Source organism: Herpailurus yagouaroundi, unplaced genomic scaffold (assembly GCF_014898765.1).
Source record: "Herpailurus yagouaroundi ecotype Mexico unplaced genomic scaffold, PumYag 162, whole genome shotgun sequence".
Taxonomy (NCBI): Eukaryota; Metazoa; Chordata; class Mammalia; order Carnivora; family Felidae; genus Herpailurus; species Herpailurus yagouaroundi.
In genome coordinates, this window is record NW_024412403.1 from 67,226,371 (window position 1) to 67,246,875 (window position 20,505).

General features: G+C 42.4%; 1 protein-coding gene across 1 annotated transcript in view; it reads right to left on the reverse strand.

The window, feature by feature from the left end:
- Positions 1–6,585: 6,585 nt before the first annotated feature.
- HGD (homogentisate 1,2-dioxygenase) overlaps positions 6,586–20,505 on the reverse strand; it is a 48,677-nt gene continuing 34,757 nt past the window's right edge. Inside the window, exons 10-14 of the mRNA XM_040484615.1 lie at positions 19,813–19,937; positions 17,297–17,401; positions 14,692–14,818; positions 10,021–10,202; positions 6,586–6,932 (exon numbers count right to left, since the gene is read on the reverse strand). Of these exons, the coding sequence (XP_040340549.1) occupies positions 6,783–6,932; positions 10,021–10,202; positions 14,692–14,818; positions 17,297–17,401; positions 19,813–19,937 (689 nt within the window). The 3' untranslated portion in view covers positions 6,586–6,782. The remainder of the gene's footprint in view (positions 6,933–10,020; positions 10,203–14,691; positions 14,819–17,296; positions 17,402–19,812; positions 19,938–20,505) is intronic.

Below are 20,505 nucleotides of genomic sequence, written 5' to 3' on the forward strand. Positions count from 1 at the left end.
CTTTTTTTTTTTTTTTTTTTTCCTTCCCCTCCCCCATGGATTCCTGTTAAGTTTCTCAGGATCCACATAAGAGTGAAACCATATGGTATCTGTCTTTCTCTGTATGGCTTATTTCACTTAGCATCACACTCTCTAGTTCCATCCACGTTGCTACAAAAGGCCATATTTCATTTTTTCTCATTGCCACGTAGTATTCCATTGTGTATATAAACCACAATTTCTTTATCCATTCATCAGTTGATGGACATTTAGGCTCTTTCCATAATTTGGCTATTGTTGAGAGTGCTGCTATGAACATTGGGGTACAAGTGCCCCTATGCATCAGTACTCCTGTGTCCCTTGGATAAATTCCTAGCAGTGCTATTGCTGGGTCATAGGGTAGGTCTATTTTTAATTTTCTGAGGAACCTCCACACTGCTTTCCAGAGCGGCTGCACCAATTTGCACACCACTGCATTTGAAGGCTCCTTTCCTTCCTGGGTAATACCTCCAACATAGCCCATGTCCTCCCCCCGCCTTTTTTTTGAGCAAAGTAATAGAATTTATTGAGAGAAAGTGTAAAGCTCTCAAGAGTGAGAGGGCTCCCAACTGGGTTGCCGCTGGGGATTTCTGTCCCTGGCTTTTTATTGGGACCTTATCAGAAAGTCTGTGAGAATCCACACATGGCACCTAGCCCAGTCAGGAGTGGAACACGTTTATCTTATCCTCTTTATTCCCCAAACTCCACTGCCACTGCCTCTTCTTCAGTCGTGCACTTGTAGCTGCATCCTGCCTCCCTGAAGTTCCCTTATCTCCTTTTCTAATGTAACCCTTTCCCTACTCATTCCTCCCCCTGGAATAGGGCCTCTAACTGCTGTTAGGCAACAGGGACGATGACAAGGGATGGTGTGGGGGTATGGCAGTCTAAGTTTAAGGGTTGGTCAGTCGAGTGGCCCAAGGTATGGTTCCACAGGAAGCCTGACAGGCAGCAGGTGGCACAAACATCAGCAGACACAAAGACTTATTCTGTTTACTGGGAGATTTAGGGATATTTTTCACCTTAATTCTTCTCTTCCTTTCAATCTAGGAAGCCCTGATTCAGACCAGGATCTAAGGTTGGAAACAGAAGGTATTTTATTTTTTTTTAATTTTTTTTTAACGTTTATTTATTTTTGAGACAGAGAGAGACAGAGCATGAACAGGGGAGGGGCAGAGAGAGAGGGAGACACAGAATCTGAAACAAGCTGCAGGCTCTGAGCGGTCAGCACAGAGCCCGACGTGCGGCTCGAACTCACGGACCGTGAGATCATGACCTGAGCCGAAGTCGGACGCTTAACCGACCAAGCCACCCAAGCGCCCCCAGAAGGTGTTTTAGATACTAATCTTAAGGTAGTTTCCAAAACAGTGGTCCTTAGCCTTGCCTGTGCATTGGAATTGCTTGAGGAGTTTAAAAAAAAATTCTCATTTGGGGTAAGAATATACAATGGGAAAAAGACAGTCCCTTCAACAAATGGTGCTGGACATTGTCAACAAATTGGACATGCCAAAGAATGAAACTGGACCACTTTCTTATACCATGCACAAATATAAACTCAAAATGGATTAAGGACCTAAATGTGAGACCTGAAACCATAAAAATCCTAGAAGAGAGCACAGGCGGTAATTTCTTTGACATCAGCTATAGCACCATTTTTCTAGAAATGTCTCCTGAGGCAAGGGAAACAAAAGCAAAAATGAACTATTGGGACTACATCAAAATAAAAAATCTTCTGCACAGCAAAGGAAACAACCAACAAAATTAAGACAACCTACGGAGGGGTGTTTGGGTGGCTCAGCTGACTCTTGATTTTGGCTCAGGTCATTTTCTCATGGTTTGTGGGATCGAACCCCATGTCAGGATCTGTGCTGACAGCACAGAGCCTGCTGGGGATTCTCCTCTCACTCTGTCTCTCAAAAAGAAATAAACAACAACAACAAAAAAATCACTTAAAAAAAAAAAAGACGACCTATGGAATGGGAGAAGATATTTGCAAATGTCTTATCTGATAAAAGGTTAGTATCCAAAATATATAAAGAACCGATACAGGTCAACACCCAAAAAACAAATAATCCAATTAAGAAATGGACAGAAGACATGAACAGTCATCTCTCCAAATAAGATATCCAGATAGCCAATAGATACATGAAAAGATGCTCAACATCACTTATCATCAGGGAAATACAAATATGAGATATCACCTCACACCTGTCAGAATGGCTAAAATCAACAACACAAGAAACAAGTGTTGGTGAGGCTGTAGAGAAAAAGGAACCCTGGTACACTGTTGGTGAGAATGTAAACTGGTACAACCAGTGTGGAAAACAATATGTAGCCTCCTCAGAAAGTTAGAAATAGAACTACCCTACGATCCAGTAATTGCACTACTAGGTATTTACCTAAAAAATAAGAAAACACTAATTTGAAAGGATATATGCACCCCTATGTTTATTGCAGCATTATTTACAATAGCCAAGATATAGAAGCAGTCCTAGTGTCCAATGATAGATGAATGGATAAAGAAGATGTAGTGTATATACAAAATGAAATATTATTCAGCCATAAAAAGGAATGAAGTCTTCCCATTTGCAATGACATGGAGGGAGCTAGAGAGTATAATGCTAAGTGAAGTAAGTCAGTCAGAGAAAGGCAAATCCCATAAGATTTCACTCCTATGTGGAATTTAAGAAACCAAACAAATGAACAAATAAAAAAATTAAAAAGACAAATTCAAAAATAGACTATTAACTATAGAGAACAAACTGATGGTTACCAGGGGGAAGGAGGTGAAATAGGTGATGGGGTGGGGGGAGTAAGAGCACATTTATCATGATGAGCACTGAGTAATGTATAGAATTGTTGAATCACTTTGTCATATACCTGAAACTAATATAACACTGTATGTTAACTTTATCGGAATGAAAATAAAAAACTTAAAAAATAACTTAACAAAATTCATTGGCGCTCTATCCTCACTATTCCCAACTTAGTTGATCTGCAGTATACACCAGGCACTTGGAGTTTTGGAAGCTGCCAGGAGATCCAGTATACAGCTGAAGTTGAGGAACACTGTGGCTACAGCATGATTTCTCTACCTTGGCACCATTGACATTCAGCCCTGGCTAATTCTTTGTTCTGGGAGCCTGTCATGTGCACTACAGAATGTTTAGCAATGTCCCTAACCTTTATCTGCTAGATGCCAGTAGCACTTTCCTTAGTTGTGACAATCAAAAATGTCTCTAGACTTTGTCAGATGTCTTGGAGGAGACAAAACCCTACTGAGAATCACTGGTCTCGAGCCATTGCTGTTGTCCAAGCTACTGTGGAGACTTCTGTGAGAGAAGTTTCTCCAAAAGAAAAAAAAAAAAAAAAAAAAGGAAAGGTTGGCTTCTATTTTACCCTCTCAGACAGGAAAATATATAATAATGCCAAGGGGATCCGTCAGAAAACCTTCCTGCGATTTGAGGAGAACTAATCAGGGTGCTTTTTTTTTTTTTTTTTAAAGAATTTTTATTTCTCAGTAAAGAGATGGTATATTTCTTCAGGAGTGTGGTAGAGGAAGGTGTTTTTGAGAATAGGGAGTTAAGGAAAGGATACAGATCTTTCTAGCTGATCTGAAGCACAACAGAAGGAAACTAAATCTTTTTTTAATTAGCATGAACAGCCTGGCCTGGGGGAAATATTGTCTCTTGCTGAGGAGTTGCTGCCAGCAAGATAAAGTGGAGGAGATAAAGCACAAGGGCTCGGACTGGATGGATGTAAATGCTGAACGTTTCTTCAGCTCTAGAGAGGCTTGGCCACCAAACTGGTGATGGAGTGAACAGAAATAGATGAGAGTCTGGGTTCATGGTTAAAAGCAGAGTTAGAAGAGCTCGTTCTGGAAAGACTGGAGTTTGGGAATAAACTATTTGAGTGGTTGTCTTAGTTTGGGTCATCTGAGAGAAGAGCTCAGGAAGCACCACAGGACAGTGGGGAAAGGAGGGGAGGGAAGCTAATAAGAAGTACATTATTGGGCTTTGCCACCATGGGCAGTGGAGCTTAATTCTTCTGGAAGTTGCAAGGGCCAGGGCTGAGCACAAGCCTCAGAGGTGTGGGCCAAGAGAGCTGGCGTGTTTATCCATGAATTCCCATTTGTCACTGGTTGATGGCTGTGCTTAGGGCCACACAATTCCAGCAGTTTTTTTGGGTTTTGGTTTGGTCCTCGGGCAGAGTTGCCAATGTGGTGCAGGCAACTAGAAGCGGCTGGTCAGCACTGGATGGTTCTTGCAGGTGGGATATAGGTGGGCCACTAGCAACTTCTGCCATAGTGGTCAGTTTCAAAAATTTATTTAAAGCTATTAACTGCTTTGCTAATTAACAATGTTTAATTTTTAATAAAAATGTCTAATATAAAGACAAGGAACATCAGGAAGGCACACTGACCTCTGTCACCCTCAAAGATACCCACCTTACTGTTTGAGACCATGAGATATCACTGCCAGAAGCCTACCCATCATCTTGGCCCTGTCCTCAACTCCTCCTTCCCTCACCCCTTGCATACAGATCCCTAGCACCGTCTTTCAGGTCTACTCCAAAGCACTCAGGAATTTATCCACTTCTGTCTCTGCTGACACCTCATTAGTCCAGGACAGTGCTGTCTTTTGCCTGGACTATTGCAATGGTCTGCTCCTGGGCTCCCCACACTACTTTTCTTTTAGTTCCTTGAACCCACCAGGCTTTTATTTCGGAATGCTCCTCCCCTCTACCACACCCCAGCCCAACCCTACCCTTCCAATGATTTGCTTCTTCCTATCTTTTAGGTTTGGCTGTCATTTCTTCACTGAAGATCTCTTTTAAAGAATGATCTCCCCTCCCCATCTGCCATTCCTATCTCAGTTCCTGTTAGTTTTGTTTTGGCATGTTTCACAATTTATAATTATTTTGTTTGTTTATTTCATCAGTCTCCCTCTTAGAATGTAACCTCTGTCAGGGCGAGAACCATATGTATCTCTTGGACCACCATATCCCTCATAGAGTTGCCAGATTTATCAAATAAAAATACAGGTTTCTGGGGCACCTGGGTGGCTCAGTCAGTTAAGCATCCAACTCTTGATTTCAGCTCAAGTCGTGATCTTATGATTTGTGGGATTGAGCCCTGCATTGGGCTCCGCACTGACAGCCTGGAGCCTCCTTGAGATTCTCTCTCTTTGTCTCTCTCTGCCCTTCCCAGGCTCATTCTCTCCCTTTCTCTCTCTCTCAATAAATAAATAAACTTAAAAAAAAGACAGGTTTCCATGTCCACTCTTGTACTAAAAATTATTCAGGGTTTATCTGAAATTCAAATTTACCTGGGCATCTTTTGTTTTATTTGGCAGCCCTGGTTCCTGGGCCCTGGTACATAGCTGACTCTCACTACCTGTTGTTAAACAAAAACTTAGTAGCAGCATATCAAAATTGATACTTGGGCAACACAGAGGAGAGAATGTGCTAAAACTATAGAACTAGAGTGGTGAAAAATACACTTGCCATTCTTTTCTGTTCTGATTTGCCTGTTTTCTCTCTCCAAGAGAACCTAATCAGCTCACCCCAGAGCCTTGGACAGCCCAGTCCTTGGGAGGGATGCCGGCCACAGGAAGGGAGCTGTTGGGCATAGTGTTTGTATACCTCACTGCCTCATTTTTGCTGTGGTTCTGTGCTGGGACCTTGATCTTCTTTGGTTCTGGTGTCCCCAGACTGTGAGCTCGCTAAGGGGAGAGATGACTTCTTCCTTCTCAATCACTCACCCCCAGGGACTCACTCTGTAGATGACACGTAGCAAGGACTCATTGAATGGCTCTCAAGTGGTATGATCAATGAATGAATAGTAGGGGGGCTAACCACTCTGGTTTGACCGGGCCTGAGGGTTTCACGAGATACGGGGTTTTCAGTGGAAAAAACAGGACTGCTGGTCTCCTCACTGAATGATGCTCACTCTTGGTGGCTGGGCTTCTTGTCCACAACCAACTATACTGGCTGCTACATGACTATCATAATTAGCCTGCTGGGGGCGCCTGGGTGGCTCAGTCGGTTGAGCGTCTGACTTCAGCTCAGGTCATGATCTCACGGTCCGTGCGTTCGAGCCCCATGTTGGGCTCTGTGCTGACAGCTCAGAGCCTGGAGCCTGTTTCAGATTCTGTGTCTCCCTCTCTCTCTGACCCTCCCCGTTCATGCTCTGTCTCTCTCTGTCTCAAAAATAAATAAAACATTAAAAAAAAAAAATTAAAAAAAAAAATAATTAGCCTGTTGTTCTGGCTGCCCATCTGTTTTAGGAAGACACTGGATGTTTGGGGCTCTGCTGACCCCCTGTGCTTCCCTATGCCTGGGACCTTGGCCTTGGCTTCAGCCTCAGTTCATGGTCCCTATGTTGGCCTGTCCTTCCTTGTGGTCTGTGGTAAACACCCTGGATTTGCGCTCCTGGAATAAGGGTATCCAGGCAAACTCATGTGAAAAGACTCTTGATCTTGAGCCAATCTCATGGACTGCCCCCAGTCCTGGCCACTATAGGTATGTCTCATCACGACCTGATTATGACCAATTGCTACTTCTACAGAATACCAGTCAAGTATTTATTGAGGAATTAAGCTGACATAGAACTTTCCAAAAACATTTCTACAAATGTCTGAGTTATTTGCCTGTGAAAAAGTGAGTTCTCATTTTAACCGACCCCCTCCCCCATACTGCCAGAAGGCATGATATTCTAAATAAAACCACACAAATCCATTCTCAATTATGATAGCACTGCTTCAGTCTCAGTTAGGTCCTGCTGGGTTCCTGGAATTGGGAGTGAAGTGGCTCTTGAGAGGTTCCCAGCACTTGTAGTAATTCTCATCCAAACAATTAGAGGTCTTGAGCCCCCACTTGGTGACGGCCATACTTAGAGAAGACTCAAACATAAATGCCTGTAGGAAATGGGGGAGGGGACAAAAAAGAAGTGAGGTGGATAATAAAATACATTTGATTAGATGTCAAGAGAAAAGATGTAGGTAGGCAGAATCTTTGAATAATGAATCATGTGTGCTAGCAGGGTGAGGACAACAGGCTCACACCTTGGGTTCTGGCTCCAGCCCTACCACTTCTAGGCGAGTGATACCTGGTGCAAGGCCCTTACCTTCTCCTAGCTCCAAGTTTCATTCTATACAATGGAATTGGGCATGTAAGCATCACATTGTCCTTGCAGCATTATGGAGCTAAATATGCTAGATCCAAGGGCAGAGGTGGAAGAGTTTTAGGAATATTCATCTTCTTAGGAGCCATCACTTACTGTGGCTAAGTCCCTGTGGGGAGGCCATAACCGCCATTTTTGCAGAGGAGGAAACTGGCTCAAAGCTGGAAGTGGCTTGTCTTAAGCGATAGTAACAAGAGGTGGCAGAGCTGAGATTTGAGTTTTGTTCTTAAGGACTCTGACCAGGAGATGGCCTGGGAAAAGGAGAAGGAGGTAAAGAGAGAGTGAGGAGGAAGAGGTGGAGGAAGAAGAAGAGGTGGAGGAGGAGGAGGAGGAGGAGGAAGGAGGAGGTAGGACTGGCTGTAGTACTTTTAAAAAACCTATCCCAGAAGACTGAATGGTTGATGTCCCTCTGTGTTCAGGAGGTTTTTGTCCCCAACAGAAAGAATATGCAAGTGCTCTGTGCAGCTTAGACATTCTAGCTTCACCAATTGCTGATTTTCCTACCATTGTGGCTTTTAAAAATAAAACAAAAACAAAATAAAACCCTACAATTCTTATGTGTTCACATTATTGGAAATTTTAAAAATATAGATGGACGAAAGGAAGATAAAAGTTGGGTCACAACCCAGAGAACCCATGTTAATGTTTGGTATCTAATATACATTAGCTTCAGGGAGATGATTGTCCCTGCCTGACTTCTCACCACAGGCTTGATATGAGGACCGTATCAGATTGTGTGGAACCACCGTGCACATTATAAAGCCCTATTCAGGTATAAGGGTTGTTATTACGGTCGTTCTTGTCTGTTGTTGCCTCTTTGCTGCCTGCTTCTTAAGAAGCTTGCTGTCTGAACAGAGTAACAAAACCCCATCCCAGCTGAGTTATGAAGATGGTATTATACAAAGTTCATTTATTCCAAACTGGAATAAGGATGAGGTGTATAGATAGGCCTGGGTCCCAATTATATAATGGAAAATGGTGATGGAGACCCAAAGTTAGGTCTAAGTAAAGTGCTGGACCCTCCCCTGCCAGGTAGTCTGGGCTGTCTGGCTACTCAAGGCCTCCCCTGCCCTTAATCCCTTACATAGGAGAGTTCTTTCTGGCTAGTGCTCCAGGCCCTATGCATTTCCCAGAGTCTTGTTCCTCATAAAAACAGCTCTGTCCTTGCCTCATTGATGTAGAACAGTGCTCCCTGATAACACTGACATCCAAAGCCAAGTTGGGCACCAAAGGTTACTGAGTGGCAAGTGTGGGGTAGCCCATGTACCTCAAAGAGCCCTTGGCTTATTTTTTTATTTTTTATTTTATTTTTATTTTTTGAGAGATCAGGGAGGGGAAGAGGGAGAGAGAAAGAATCTCAAGCAGGCTCCACACTCAGTGCATAGCCCAAGATGGGGCTCAATCTCACAACCCTGAGATCATGACCTGAGCTGAAATCAAGAGTCAGAGACGCCCAACTGACTGAGCCACCCAGGCACCCCTGGAAGCAATATCTTAATTGAGATTGTCAAACCACATCTCAAAGAGATGTAGAGTTCCATAGAAATTTTGCAAAGGCCCTTGGAAAGGGAAAGAGAGCCAAGGTCAAGCAGATGGGACTCTGCACCCTCCCCTTGCAGATCAGCTCTATCAGCTCTGGTCCTGGAACTGTTCAATGCAAACTGCATTGGACAGAGAGACAGATAATGCTGTCTGTTTGCAAGCTGGGCATGGAGTCAGGAAGGCCTGTGCTATTGATTTTAAAGTCAGGTAGCATTGAAGGCATTTGTTTAAAAATGTAAAGCAAATTTGCATATGACTTAACATAAAATTACTCCTTGTGGTCCATAAACTCCACCTCCAAGAATGCAAAAATAAAGTAAAACTAAGTACCGCAGTCAACTGCAATTGTGTTCAGCCTCAATGTTTATAGCTTGACACAGGAAGAACGCAAAACAGATTTTAAATCCCATCAATTTCATCCCATGCCAAAGGAGAGCAAAAGAAAATGAGAAAACAGCTGAGAACTGCTTCTCACAAGCCCTGACTATAGTGAGGCAAAGGCTTTCTGATCCTCCTTGGCTTGAGAATTCCACTGAAGGTGACATCCTGCATCCCTGGGTACTGTGGCCCTAGAGGATTACCTCAAAAAGCAGGAGATGATTCTGAGACACAGCATATATACTCTGGGCTGCATACAGATAAGAGAAGACCTATTACATAGTATTAATAATATTCCTTTATATTTGAACAGTGCTGGACAGTCCGCAAGGTTAAATACAGCCACCTGCTGGGATGAATACCACACCCATTCTACAGATGGGGGGAAATGAAGCACAGAGAAGTTAAGTAACTTATTCAGGGTTTGTAGGAACTAAGAGCTAGGATTTTTTTTAAGCTTATTTTTATTTATTTTGAGAGAGAGATAGAGAGCAATCAGGGGAGGGGCAGAGAGAGAGGGAGACTGAATCCCAAGCAGGCTCTGCACTATCAGTGCAGAGCCCAGTGTGGGACTTGAATTCATGAACTGTGAGATTGTGACCTGAGCCAAAATCAAGATTTGGACATTTAACCTACTAAGCCACTCGGGTGTCCCCAGAGAGCTAGGATTTGATCCCAGGTCTGACGCAAGTCCGAATATCTTTCTACCCTACCACATCAGAAGTCTAGTATACATTTAGGGGTGTGTACATACACACACGGGCATATACACACAGAGAGACACACACTCTCCTCTCCTGACTCCTTCTCTCTGACGTTGGAGAAATACAAAAGCGAGCTACTCCTCTCAACAAGGTTGGGGACCCCCAAGGCTGCCAGAGCCTGGCATTTAACTTGCTTACCATGGTGCCATCAGCAATCCTCTCGGGTGCCAGCTTGGCTTTGCTGGCCTTCTCAAAGCAGTCAGCATCAGGCCCGTGGGGGGTCATTGAGCTGTGCAGGCTGCCTCCCCCTGGCAGGAATCCACCTTGCTTTGCCTCATAGTGACCTTTGATAAGTCCCATGAATTCACTCATGCAGTTCCCTAGGAGGGTTGAAATAGTATTATTTTAATGTTTATTCATTTTTGAGAGATGGAGAGAGACAGAGCATGGGCAAGGGAGACACAGAATCTGAAGCAGGCTCCAGGTTCTGAGCTGTCAGCACAGAGCCCGATGCAGGGCTTGAACCTATGGACCATGGGATCGTAACCTGAGCTGAAGTTGGATGCTTAACCAACTGAGCCACCCAGGCACCCCTGAAATAATATTATTTTAATTATCTAAGGCAAAACCTGTAAAATACCAAGACCTCCCAAGCATTTTTTCTGTGCACTGCCAAGAAGATAGGAGAATATGATACATTTTTAGGATTACTAAAGAATACAGAGGCGGGAGGAACCCACAAAACATTCATTAATGTGGAACCCTTGGTAGGCAAAACTCTACTTGATGGCCATGTGGATTGTCAGAGGTCTTAAGTTCCATTGCCTGAAACAAATGATGTTGAATCTAAAGAAAATCATAGCCAGATGATTTTAATAATAATTAAAATGAAAGTAATAATAAAAATGTACTCTGTCATCTAGGCTTATAAGCCCCATATTAGAATGATCTTTTTTCCCACATCTTATCTAATCCTCCTCCAAATAGCCCCACAGTAGTACATGGTATCACCATATTTCTGATTCCCAATCCAGAAAACTGAGATGGAGAGAGTGTGTGTGTGTGTGTGTGTGTGTGTGTGTGTTGATGGAAGGGTCATATAATGGAAAGAACGCTGGACTTGGAGTCTATTATCAAATGATAATCCATGTGAAAGGATCTTAGTATCTGTAAAAAACAGTCCATAAATGCTATATAGTCTAACAAATACTATCTTCTGTAGCTGAATCTACCATCTTATTTTCCACTTTCCAAAATGCCTCTGAGATTCATTCTTTTCTTTCTATTTCCATTGATATTCTCTTTATAGAATCCTAAAATTTTTAAATTGGAAAGGATCACTACTTCTACTCAGTACAGAATATTCTATGTCATTCCTGGCATTACTTCTTGGGTCTGTCTGCATGCCTCCTGTGAATGGAAGCTTTCTACTCAACAAAGCAGTCTACCATATTATTGAAAAGCTCTGGGTGTTAGAAAGTTCTCTCATATTAAATGGAAATTTGCTTTAATATAAGTATGTTGGTTTTGTGCTTTCTGGAGTCAAAAAATTTGACAAAAAAAATCACCATGTGCCTACTATTTCAATCATGTTTCTATTGAAATAAACCTCTTTATTGGAACAGCAACATATTTAGAGCAAGAATTAAAGAAATACAACACCTGAGCAAGTGTCTTTCTATCCATTCACCCATCTACCCATCCATCTGTCCATTCTCCACCCCATCTGTCTACCAATCCATCCATCCCACAGATGTAATTGAACACTCTGCTAAGTTCTGTGATTGAGTAAGAAATAGTCCCTTTAAAGTTACTTTCATAGTCCCTTCTGTGACAGTGCCGAGAGTGAAAATCATGAGCAGAGCAGAGAGCTATGGCATTGGCAACCCTTGCAAAGCTGGACATTGGCATGATAAGTTCCTTACATGTGAAGTATAATCAAGTGCCAAAATATTTCTGTCATTGACTAGGCAGTCATTTTTATCCTGCCTAGGAAACAAAATTCTGCTGCAGGCACACGTAGAAAAGGTAAGACCCGAATCATAGCTCTACTCATTATTCCATGAAGCAGAAATAGAGGAAAAGAAGCAACTGTAAGCATAAAGTGTCTATATTTTAAAAGCAGGTCTGCTCATGACTTAAGTGTGCTGTTACACTCCTCAATCTAGTATGTGTCCTCAGAGTCACCTTCATGGCTTAATTTTAAGAAGAGAGCAATACAGAATTCAGCTTTGATCTGAATATGAATTTAGGTAGCAATGACTTTGGTGATGACATTTCTATATCATTTCCTATATTTCAAAGGGCAGGGGGAGGGTAGACCTTGCCTTTCTGATTAATGCTGAATCCAGTTGACTAAAGTACATTAAGATGACTGGAGGCAATATTTCTACAGAAATAATTCTTCACTTCTCCTATAAAGTCACATCAAAGTAGCAAAGATTTTGATAATATTGCTAAAGCAATAGTTTTAATATATCTGGAAAAAATAATTTCTAACTTGGGGTTCTGTATTTTTTCCAACTAAATCAGGCAACCATACCTTTCTGTTATCTATCCTGGCCAAATGTACTTGAGAGACTTTTAAAAAATTATAAGAGGCATTTCACAAGGTCATTTGTTTCAGGCAGGCTGAACTACAAGCTCAAGTCTAGGAGTGGCTGGAGAGCTGTAGCACAACAGCAAACTTGTCTAAGTTAGACAGTTCTATTATCCTCTCTGGGTAGGGAGGTAAGCCACAGGCCAGTGTTTCTCAACATGTGGCCTGTAGACCTTCCGCATCAGAAGGTCTTGCTGCCTTGCTAATTCAAAATGCAGATTCTGAGGTTCTACCTCAGAACCAACTAATTATACTCTCCAAGAGTGGGTGCTGGGGATACATTTTTTTTAAGAGTCATTCTAAGTGATTTTTATCTCCCTAATATTCTCAAAGTGTGGTTCCTGGAACAGCAGCATGAGCATCACATGGGGACCTGTTACAAAGGCAAATTCTCAGGCCCCACCGTGGACCTTGTTAAAACAGAAATTCTGAAGGTGGGGCCCAAGAATCTGTTTTAACAAGCCTTCCAGGTGACACTGACATATATGAAAATTTGAAAACTACCATATCAGGTACATAGAGGTACATAGCAGCCTCAAAACAAGAACTCTGTGAAATAGTGAATTATCAAGGGCTAGCATGTCAGGTACAGGCTAAGCTAAAACAGTTCTCCTGGACAGCAGGTCTTCTAGGGGATTGATTTCCAGAACAGTTAGGGCCTATGATGGGCTTGATACTCTTCAGAAAAGATGATAGTTTATTTTGACTCTATTGACAAAGTAGTATCTTTGTGGTGGTAACTGATTGTATCCTTTTCTCCACCATAATGATGTCACCTGAAAAATGTGGTGCTGGAATTAGACCATAAAATGGCTTTCTTCCATCCTTAGGGCCCTACTTCTCCACCTTTTATAAATGCCTAAATTACCCATTCAGTGCACTGTTATATCTTGTTGAGCTGGGGCACCTGGGAGCTGGTACATATAGGGAGGAACCTTATATAGACAGAAAGCCCTGAGGTTGACTAAGGAAAGGGATTTATTTTTAAGAATGTTCCAGCTGTGGAGTGCCTGGATGGCTGTCGTTCAGGCACCTGATTCTTGACTTCGACTCAGGTCATGATCTCATGGTTTGTGGGTTAGAGCTCCATATAGGGCTCTGTTCTGAGGGCGCAGAGCCTGTTTGGGATTCACTCTCTCTGTGTTCGTTCCTCCCCCACTTGCTCTCTCTCTCTCAAAAATAAATAAACTTGAAAAAAAAAAAAGAATATTCTAGCTGAAATGTACCTCAGAGTCTTTTCAGAACTCTATGTACAGAAATACAATCTCCAAGAAGTGGAATTGTACATTGACCTTTAGGTTGGATTTACAGCTAGCTATTGCACAACTAAAAATGCCAACTTCATTAAATATAGCCATGAAATACCTTATTCATTCTTGGTGATGCATTTACTAATTAAGTAAATGTTTATTAGATGCATATTGTATGTTGGGCACTGGGCTAGGCACATCAGTTACTGGTAACGAGTGTATGTGTGCTCTGGCACACATTTAATTCAATTAAACCCTGACTCGACCACTTAACTAGATGTGGGGCCTTGAGCAAGTTACTCAGTCTTCCCAAATTACTTAATCTTTATGCCTCAATTTCACCTTCTGAAAAAAAGGGAATAATGATATTACCTCCCTCTTACAACTGTTTTGAGGATTAAGTGGGTTAATTCTTATAAGGAACGTATAGCCACGGAAAATGGTTAATAATTGTTAGCTGCTAGTAATAATATTAATAAAATAAAAATAATAGATTTAGTAAGTTCTGTTCTAGGTAACTAATACTCCACAGAAACTGCTTCCAGAATGGAGTCCATTCCCTAGTGTGAACGGCAGTCTGTTTCATCCCACCAAAATAATTGGAGAAGGCACATTTCCTGGCTCTCGAACCAGACTTAGATCAAGAGCTTTCCAAAAACAACAAAGTTACCAACCACATCCCACCATTCTCTCTCCCCTAAAAAGAAGGGTCTGACATGTAAAGAAACGTCTTGCTTCACACTTTATCAGCCTTTCTGCCTCTTCTCAGGGCCAGGGAAACTGGGCTGTAGGCATTAATTACTTCCTTCTCAGAGTCAACACATCACTGCCATCTCCATCTGTGGTGTTTCAGCCGCTACAAGTCTGAGGAGCAGCACTGGGTCTCAGGAGGCAGGATCCTGAAAGCCAGCCAGAGCATGGTGTCTGGAAACTCTTTGGTGGTATTCCCAATGGGTAATAAGGTTCACCGCTTTGCTATCTCTTTGGTTTCCAATGTGGCTTGGGAAAAGAGAGACTTACTGTGGTAATAAGGAGGCCTGAAGGTCTTATCGGCAACCCCCCATCGAGGTGGGAAGATGACAAAATCAGCGACAGCCACCCCAGGGCGGACAGACTTGGCGGTCAATACTGTGAAGATGGATGGGTCCTGTGAAAGCACAAGGAGACACTGAGCCCACGATGGAAAGGAGGTGGCTGGACGGTGGCACATGTGTCCCCACACTGGAAGGGGTTTCCAAGTTGATGCTCTAAATTCTGATCAAACCACACAGGCCAGGCTAAGTGTTCTGGGCTTATCGATGAGGTGCAGTAATCACTCATCTGACTTTCCCCTCTTGCTGTGCACGAAGCAAAATGAATTAATACCAGCGAAGAAGACTTGGAACTGCTTTCTCATCCTGCTGAGCCGCCATTTCATGCAAATATTACCATGTGGGTCTGAGAACCAGTCGTGTCTGCCTCTCAACCTCAGGTCAGGGTGAAGAGCTGGGATGTGCTTCAGGGAGTTCTTCGCAGAATAGATGCTCAGAGTGAGGTTGAAACAGCAATAAAATAGTATCTAGCTTTTGGTATAAATGTAGAATGTGCTTCTCTTTGGGGGCCTCGCAGAGATTCCAGATGCCATCCTCATTGCTTTCTTACCCCTGTTTGATTCTCAGGTCTAAAATCCACCACTTACATCACTAGTTTGGACGGTGGTAGTGTCGAGGGAAACAATATTGTGATTTTAAAAGAACTTTAGAATCTTTCAGTGGAAAGATTGAGATTCAATTTAATTGAAATCAATGATCATGTTTGCTTTCACATGCCATTCTAGGGTCTGGGATTTAAAGGTGGTTGAGATCTATCTATTCCTTGCCCCTTTAGCATTACTAGTGGTGGTAGTGGTGGGGGGGGTGCTGAAGGAGTCATAAAACAGGTGCATGAACAACTAATCCTAGCAAGGTGCCAAGGATAATCTCACTTTATAAGTAGAAATCCAAGGGAGTATAGAGAGTGCCTGCCTACTGAGAGGATCAGGGGAGGCTTCGAAGAGGAGGTGATATTTGAGGAAGGTCCTGAGGAATGAAAGGAGAAAGAAAGAAAAAGGAGGGAGGCAGGAAAGAGAGGAAAAGGCATTTGAAGCATAGAAAACAAGAAATACATCAAAGTGCACAGAGATTTTGTCAAGAGGCAAGAAAGCATTGCCAGGGTGCACTGGCAAAGGGAAGAGGGGCTAAGAGTTAATACTGGAAAAAGGAGTCCAGGGCCAGATGGTGGAGAACATCAGATACCATGCTTCAGAGCTCAGATGATCCTAAACCACAGGGAGGCTGAAAAGGTTTTCTAATGCAGTGGTAGAATGACCAGACCTGAATTTTGGCTTATCGATAAGGTGCAGTAATCACTCATCTGACTTTCCCCTCTTGCTGTGCATGAAGCAAAATGAATTAACACCAGCTAATTTTGGAAAAAATCAATGTTCATGTTTGCTTTCACATGCCATTCTAGGGTCTGGGATTCAAAGATGGTTGAGATCTGTCTATTCCTTACCCCTTTAGCATTGCTAGTGGTGGTAGTGGTGGTGGGGGGGTGCTGAAGGAGTCATAAAATAGGATTTTGGAAAAATAACTGTGGCAGCAGCACAGAGATTGAAACTATGCAAAGGCAAGCCAAAAACCCAACCCTATTGCCGTGAGACTTTAAACTTCTTCATCCGTCATGAGAAATGATCTGAAACTGTTAAAGAAAAGGTAGTGAGGCTCAAATAAAGCTCTATCAGTGTCTCAGGGTCCTTTTTCATGCTGTTTTGGTCTTGATGCCTCATTTTCTTTTCCCTTTTGGTTTTGTTACGAGTTGTTGCTCTTCAGAAAGGTAGTTTTGTCCCCCTAGAGATAAACTGAACTGGCTCAGAGTAATCTTCCTGTCTCTGGTTCTCTGGCTTCTGCTCTAATTATCCCGTCAGCTTGTGGGTTAAGTTAATCTATTATGAACCAGGCTGCAAAATGAACTTTCCCCCAGGATCTCAGAGCTAGCATTTTATCATGAATGTGGGGCCTTGGGAGCTTGCCCTGTAGACCAGGGACCTATTTGTGGGCCTCTAATTGAGTGAAAAATATGACCAAGTTCACTTTCTTTGGTTTAAATTCAAGCACTGAACATTCTGAGGAACTTTAGAAGAGGGCTGTCTGCTCCATCACTGCTGAAAACAGCCAGGAGTAGAAGCACTGGAATAGGCAGCTAGACCAAGCAGACTCAGCATTTGTAAGCAGGACAGAGAACTTTCCAAATCCAGAGATTTTCCTTTCTTATCACTTTATCACTAATATTAGCCTTTTCCAAGAAGAAACTAAGTTTTTAGCCATCTATTGGGGTTGCTGTGATCCTCTGTGTGAGAACCGGGCTGTGTTCAAGGGTGAGTGTTACATGGAAGGCTTGGCTCTCCCACTAGCTTGTTATTTACTCCTTCACCAAAGCCTTGCTGTAGATGATTCAAATTCCTGTCAGCATAATGATGAATGACTATATCGTGGCCTTCCAAGGGTGACACTGGAAACATTAAATCTGTGAACGTCAGGGGACTACTATGGACCCCTCCCATCCAAGGGCTACCCTATCTCCAGGCCCCTCCATGGTTCAGACTTACTGCGTGGTCAAAGGCCACTGAATTAATGACCATGAAGTTCTCCAGGTTGTACTTGTAGGGGGTGTAGTTCCCGTGCCAGGCCACAACGTTAAATGGGGAGACATCCTGATCACACAAACACAAAAAAAGCAGGAAAGGGTGATCTTAGTACTTAATGCTTTTGTAGCTGTGATTCCACAGTTTGTATTTGGCATCACTGTCTCTCCTGATTTGATTTTGTTCACATAATCTAATAATACAATCCTTTGGGAGAAGTATAACCCTGAATCATGTTGTGGTTGCTTCACGTGCCTACAGACTGTCCCTTGCTAAGCCACTAACCCTATTTTTCCAGTTCATAAGCTGCAGCTGCCTCAGATCACATGTGCAGCAGAAGCACAATGCATTCTCCAAGTAGTGCCTTTTCAACAATTTTTAACACAGTTGTGAGAATCTGCGAATGTCAGCAATTCTCAGACAATCTGGGCCACCGTCTGGGTTTCCCGGTGCACTTGCTGTGACTGCTCTCCAGGTAATTGCTGTCTAGAGGAGCTTCTGGTACACACAGTGCCTGGGTTGGTAAGTGCAGGAGGGTGAGAAGGGATCTAAGAGTTCCCTTAGGACTCAAGGACTTGAGTTTCCAGAACAATCCTAAGGTGATGCTTCCTGGGCCTGCCCTGGGGTAGGAGAGGATCAGTGCTCTGTTACAGGAAGGTAGTCCCCATTGTAGTTATGCATCTGTTCTGGAAACGGAACCAAATTCAGAATGTTCTAAAGACTTTACTGAAGGGACTACTCAGACAGATATGATTAGAGTTAAGTGAACTGACTAGAGATGGTGAGGTTTCTGAGTCTAGCAACAGTGGGAAGATATTGCCATTCCTAGGCCTGAGGGATATGGGAAGAAAATGCTGTTATAGGATTCAAGCAAGAGCTAGAACCATGAAGAAGGGGCTGTTCAGTGGTGTGGTGGTATATATTTAACAACTGCCTCTCTGGAAAAAATTAAAAAGCTCTGTTTTATAGCATTTGCTAATTTCTGGGGTATAAATACTCTCACCATGATCATTTTTTCATCTACTAACGTGATGTTGCTGAACAAACACAAAGCTGGGAAGAATGTGTATATTAGCTCTTTCATGCCAGTATGAACTGGTTTCAGCACACCACTGAGGCTACCCAACAGGAGCTGAGATCATGGAGGGATGAAGTCCCAACTAGGGAAGAAGCAGGGGAAGAAAAACCCCAACTTGTCTTTCCTCCTGCCCTCCAATTTCCTGTGAGTACCTCTCACAGGTTGAACCTAACCAAAAGCCTAGGGAGCCCATATAGGTCAAGCTCTCAGGTGACAGACCGTGGCAGAGAAGGGATAATGGATCAATGTAGGAGGTCACACAAGGAATAACCAGCACAGAGTTCACTTGGGAAGTGGAAACCCATGGAGCTGCTGGCTGCCTCTAGAATGATGGCTCTCTCTCAACTGTATGTCAAAAATAATATGGGGAGCATGCTTAAAATGACTGAAGGTTTCCACACTCCATTCCCAGAAGTTATCATTTTTGCTAGGCTGGAGTAACATCAAAGAACCTGCATTTTAAACAAGCCTCCCTCAGAATTTCTGATGCAAATGATCTCTGAACCACATTCTGAGAAATCCTGACCCAGACAATATGAAGGTGACAATGTGTCAATAAGGCAGGCAATTAACTCTCAGGGGTTAATTTTAAGTGCCAAACTAGTTGGCCTCTGCTGGTTAGCATACCCTCTAGATGCTGTCCAAGAAAAATAATATGCCTTGAAAAATATAAGCAATATGTCAAATGGGCAAAAATAATGCTAATAGATAATGGTAAACAGAAGAAATCTTTGGATTGCTTTGTTTATATGATTACTTTCTGCTAATATATATTCCATATACTAAGTAATAATATAATATATCTGATATATTATAGGTTACATATTGTTATTATTTGTTAATATATCCCTAATAAGGGATAAGTCTTTGCTTGTCTTTGAGTTTACAAGGCTGTTGGTATAAACTAAGTCAAGCTAATGAACTGAGTTCTACTTGTTTTGTATCAGTCATGGCTTGTATTTGAAATATGGTGGCCATTGATAATATAAATATTGGGTGACCTGCTTGTTTACTCATTTCCCTTTTCAGAACAAACTATCCTGCCTGTATATTATATTTTATACACCATTTATAGAGATCTACTATATTGCCAGGATTTTTATTGCTTGGTGAGTAGAAAGAGCATGACCTTTGGAGTCAAAGAGATATAGGTACTAATGCTTGTTCTGCCATTTACTATGGCATTTGGCAAATTATTTGTAATTCCCTTTTCATGACTATAAATGAGACAAATAGTACCTTATTTGTAATTACTTAGTGGTATGGTAAAGATTAAAGAATATAATATATGTCAAGTACTTATAAAGATTAAAGAATATATGTCGAGTACTTAACACTGGCCTTAGCAATCAGTAGGTGCTTAATATTCCCTTCCTGTCTTCCAATCATCCTCTTACTTTACCTGTTTGGCAGCAAATAGCTTGCCCTGGTATTTATTAATCACAGTGTAGCCACCTGGCACTTGGCGATCTTCATACCAGGCAACGGGTATCAAAAAATCACGAGGATTGGCCAGGCCATTAGCTCCTAGAACACAGCAACCCAAAAGTCTTTTAGACACTTGTGAAATCATATAGGAAAGATGCCTACAGTTGCACAAAGAGAAAGGGCTCTCTTCCATGTCAAAAGCCATTCCATAATTTGTTTTCATTGTCCAAATGCTCATTGGAATCCTTTTTACCTTTTACCTCCTAAAAGGAAGGTAAAGGATTAGGAAAAAGATTAGGAAACATGATTAGTAAAAAGAATCATGAAAATCATCATCATCATCATCATCATCATCATCACCAGCATCACCTCCTAAAGTTGTAGAGTAAGTATGGCTTATCAACCATGTTACAGGCATTACCGCATCACTGCAGGTGAGGGGAGAGGATGAGGCTAGAAAAGAGGCAAAGGGAAGGTCTGGTAGAATACTAGAACTTCTCTGTTAAGAAAACCATGATGATTCTAGAACTCATCTACAGTCCTTGATCTCAAAAAGGAAGGGTTACATACTGTTGCCCCAGGCATGCCTCTGCTCCTCAGACAGAACTCAGAATCAATCTGCAGAATTGCTCTCCAGCCTGACAAATCTGTCTGCCACTCAGGACAA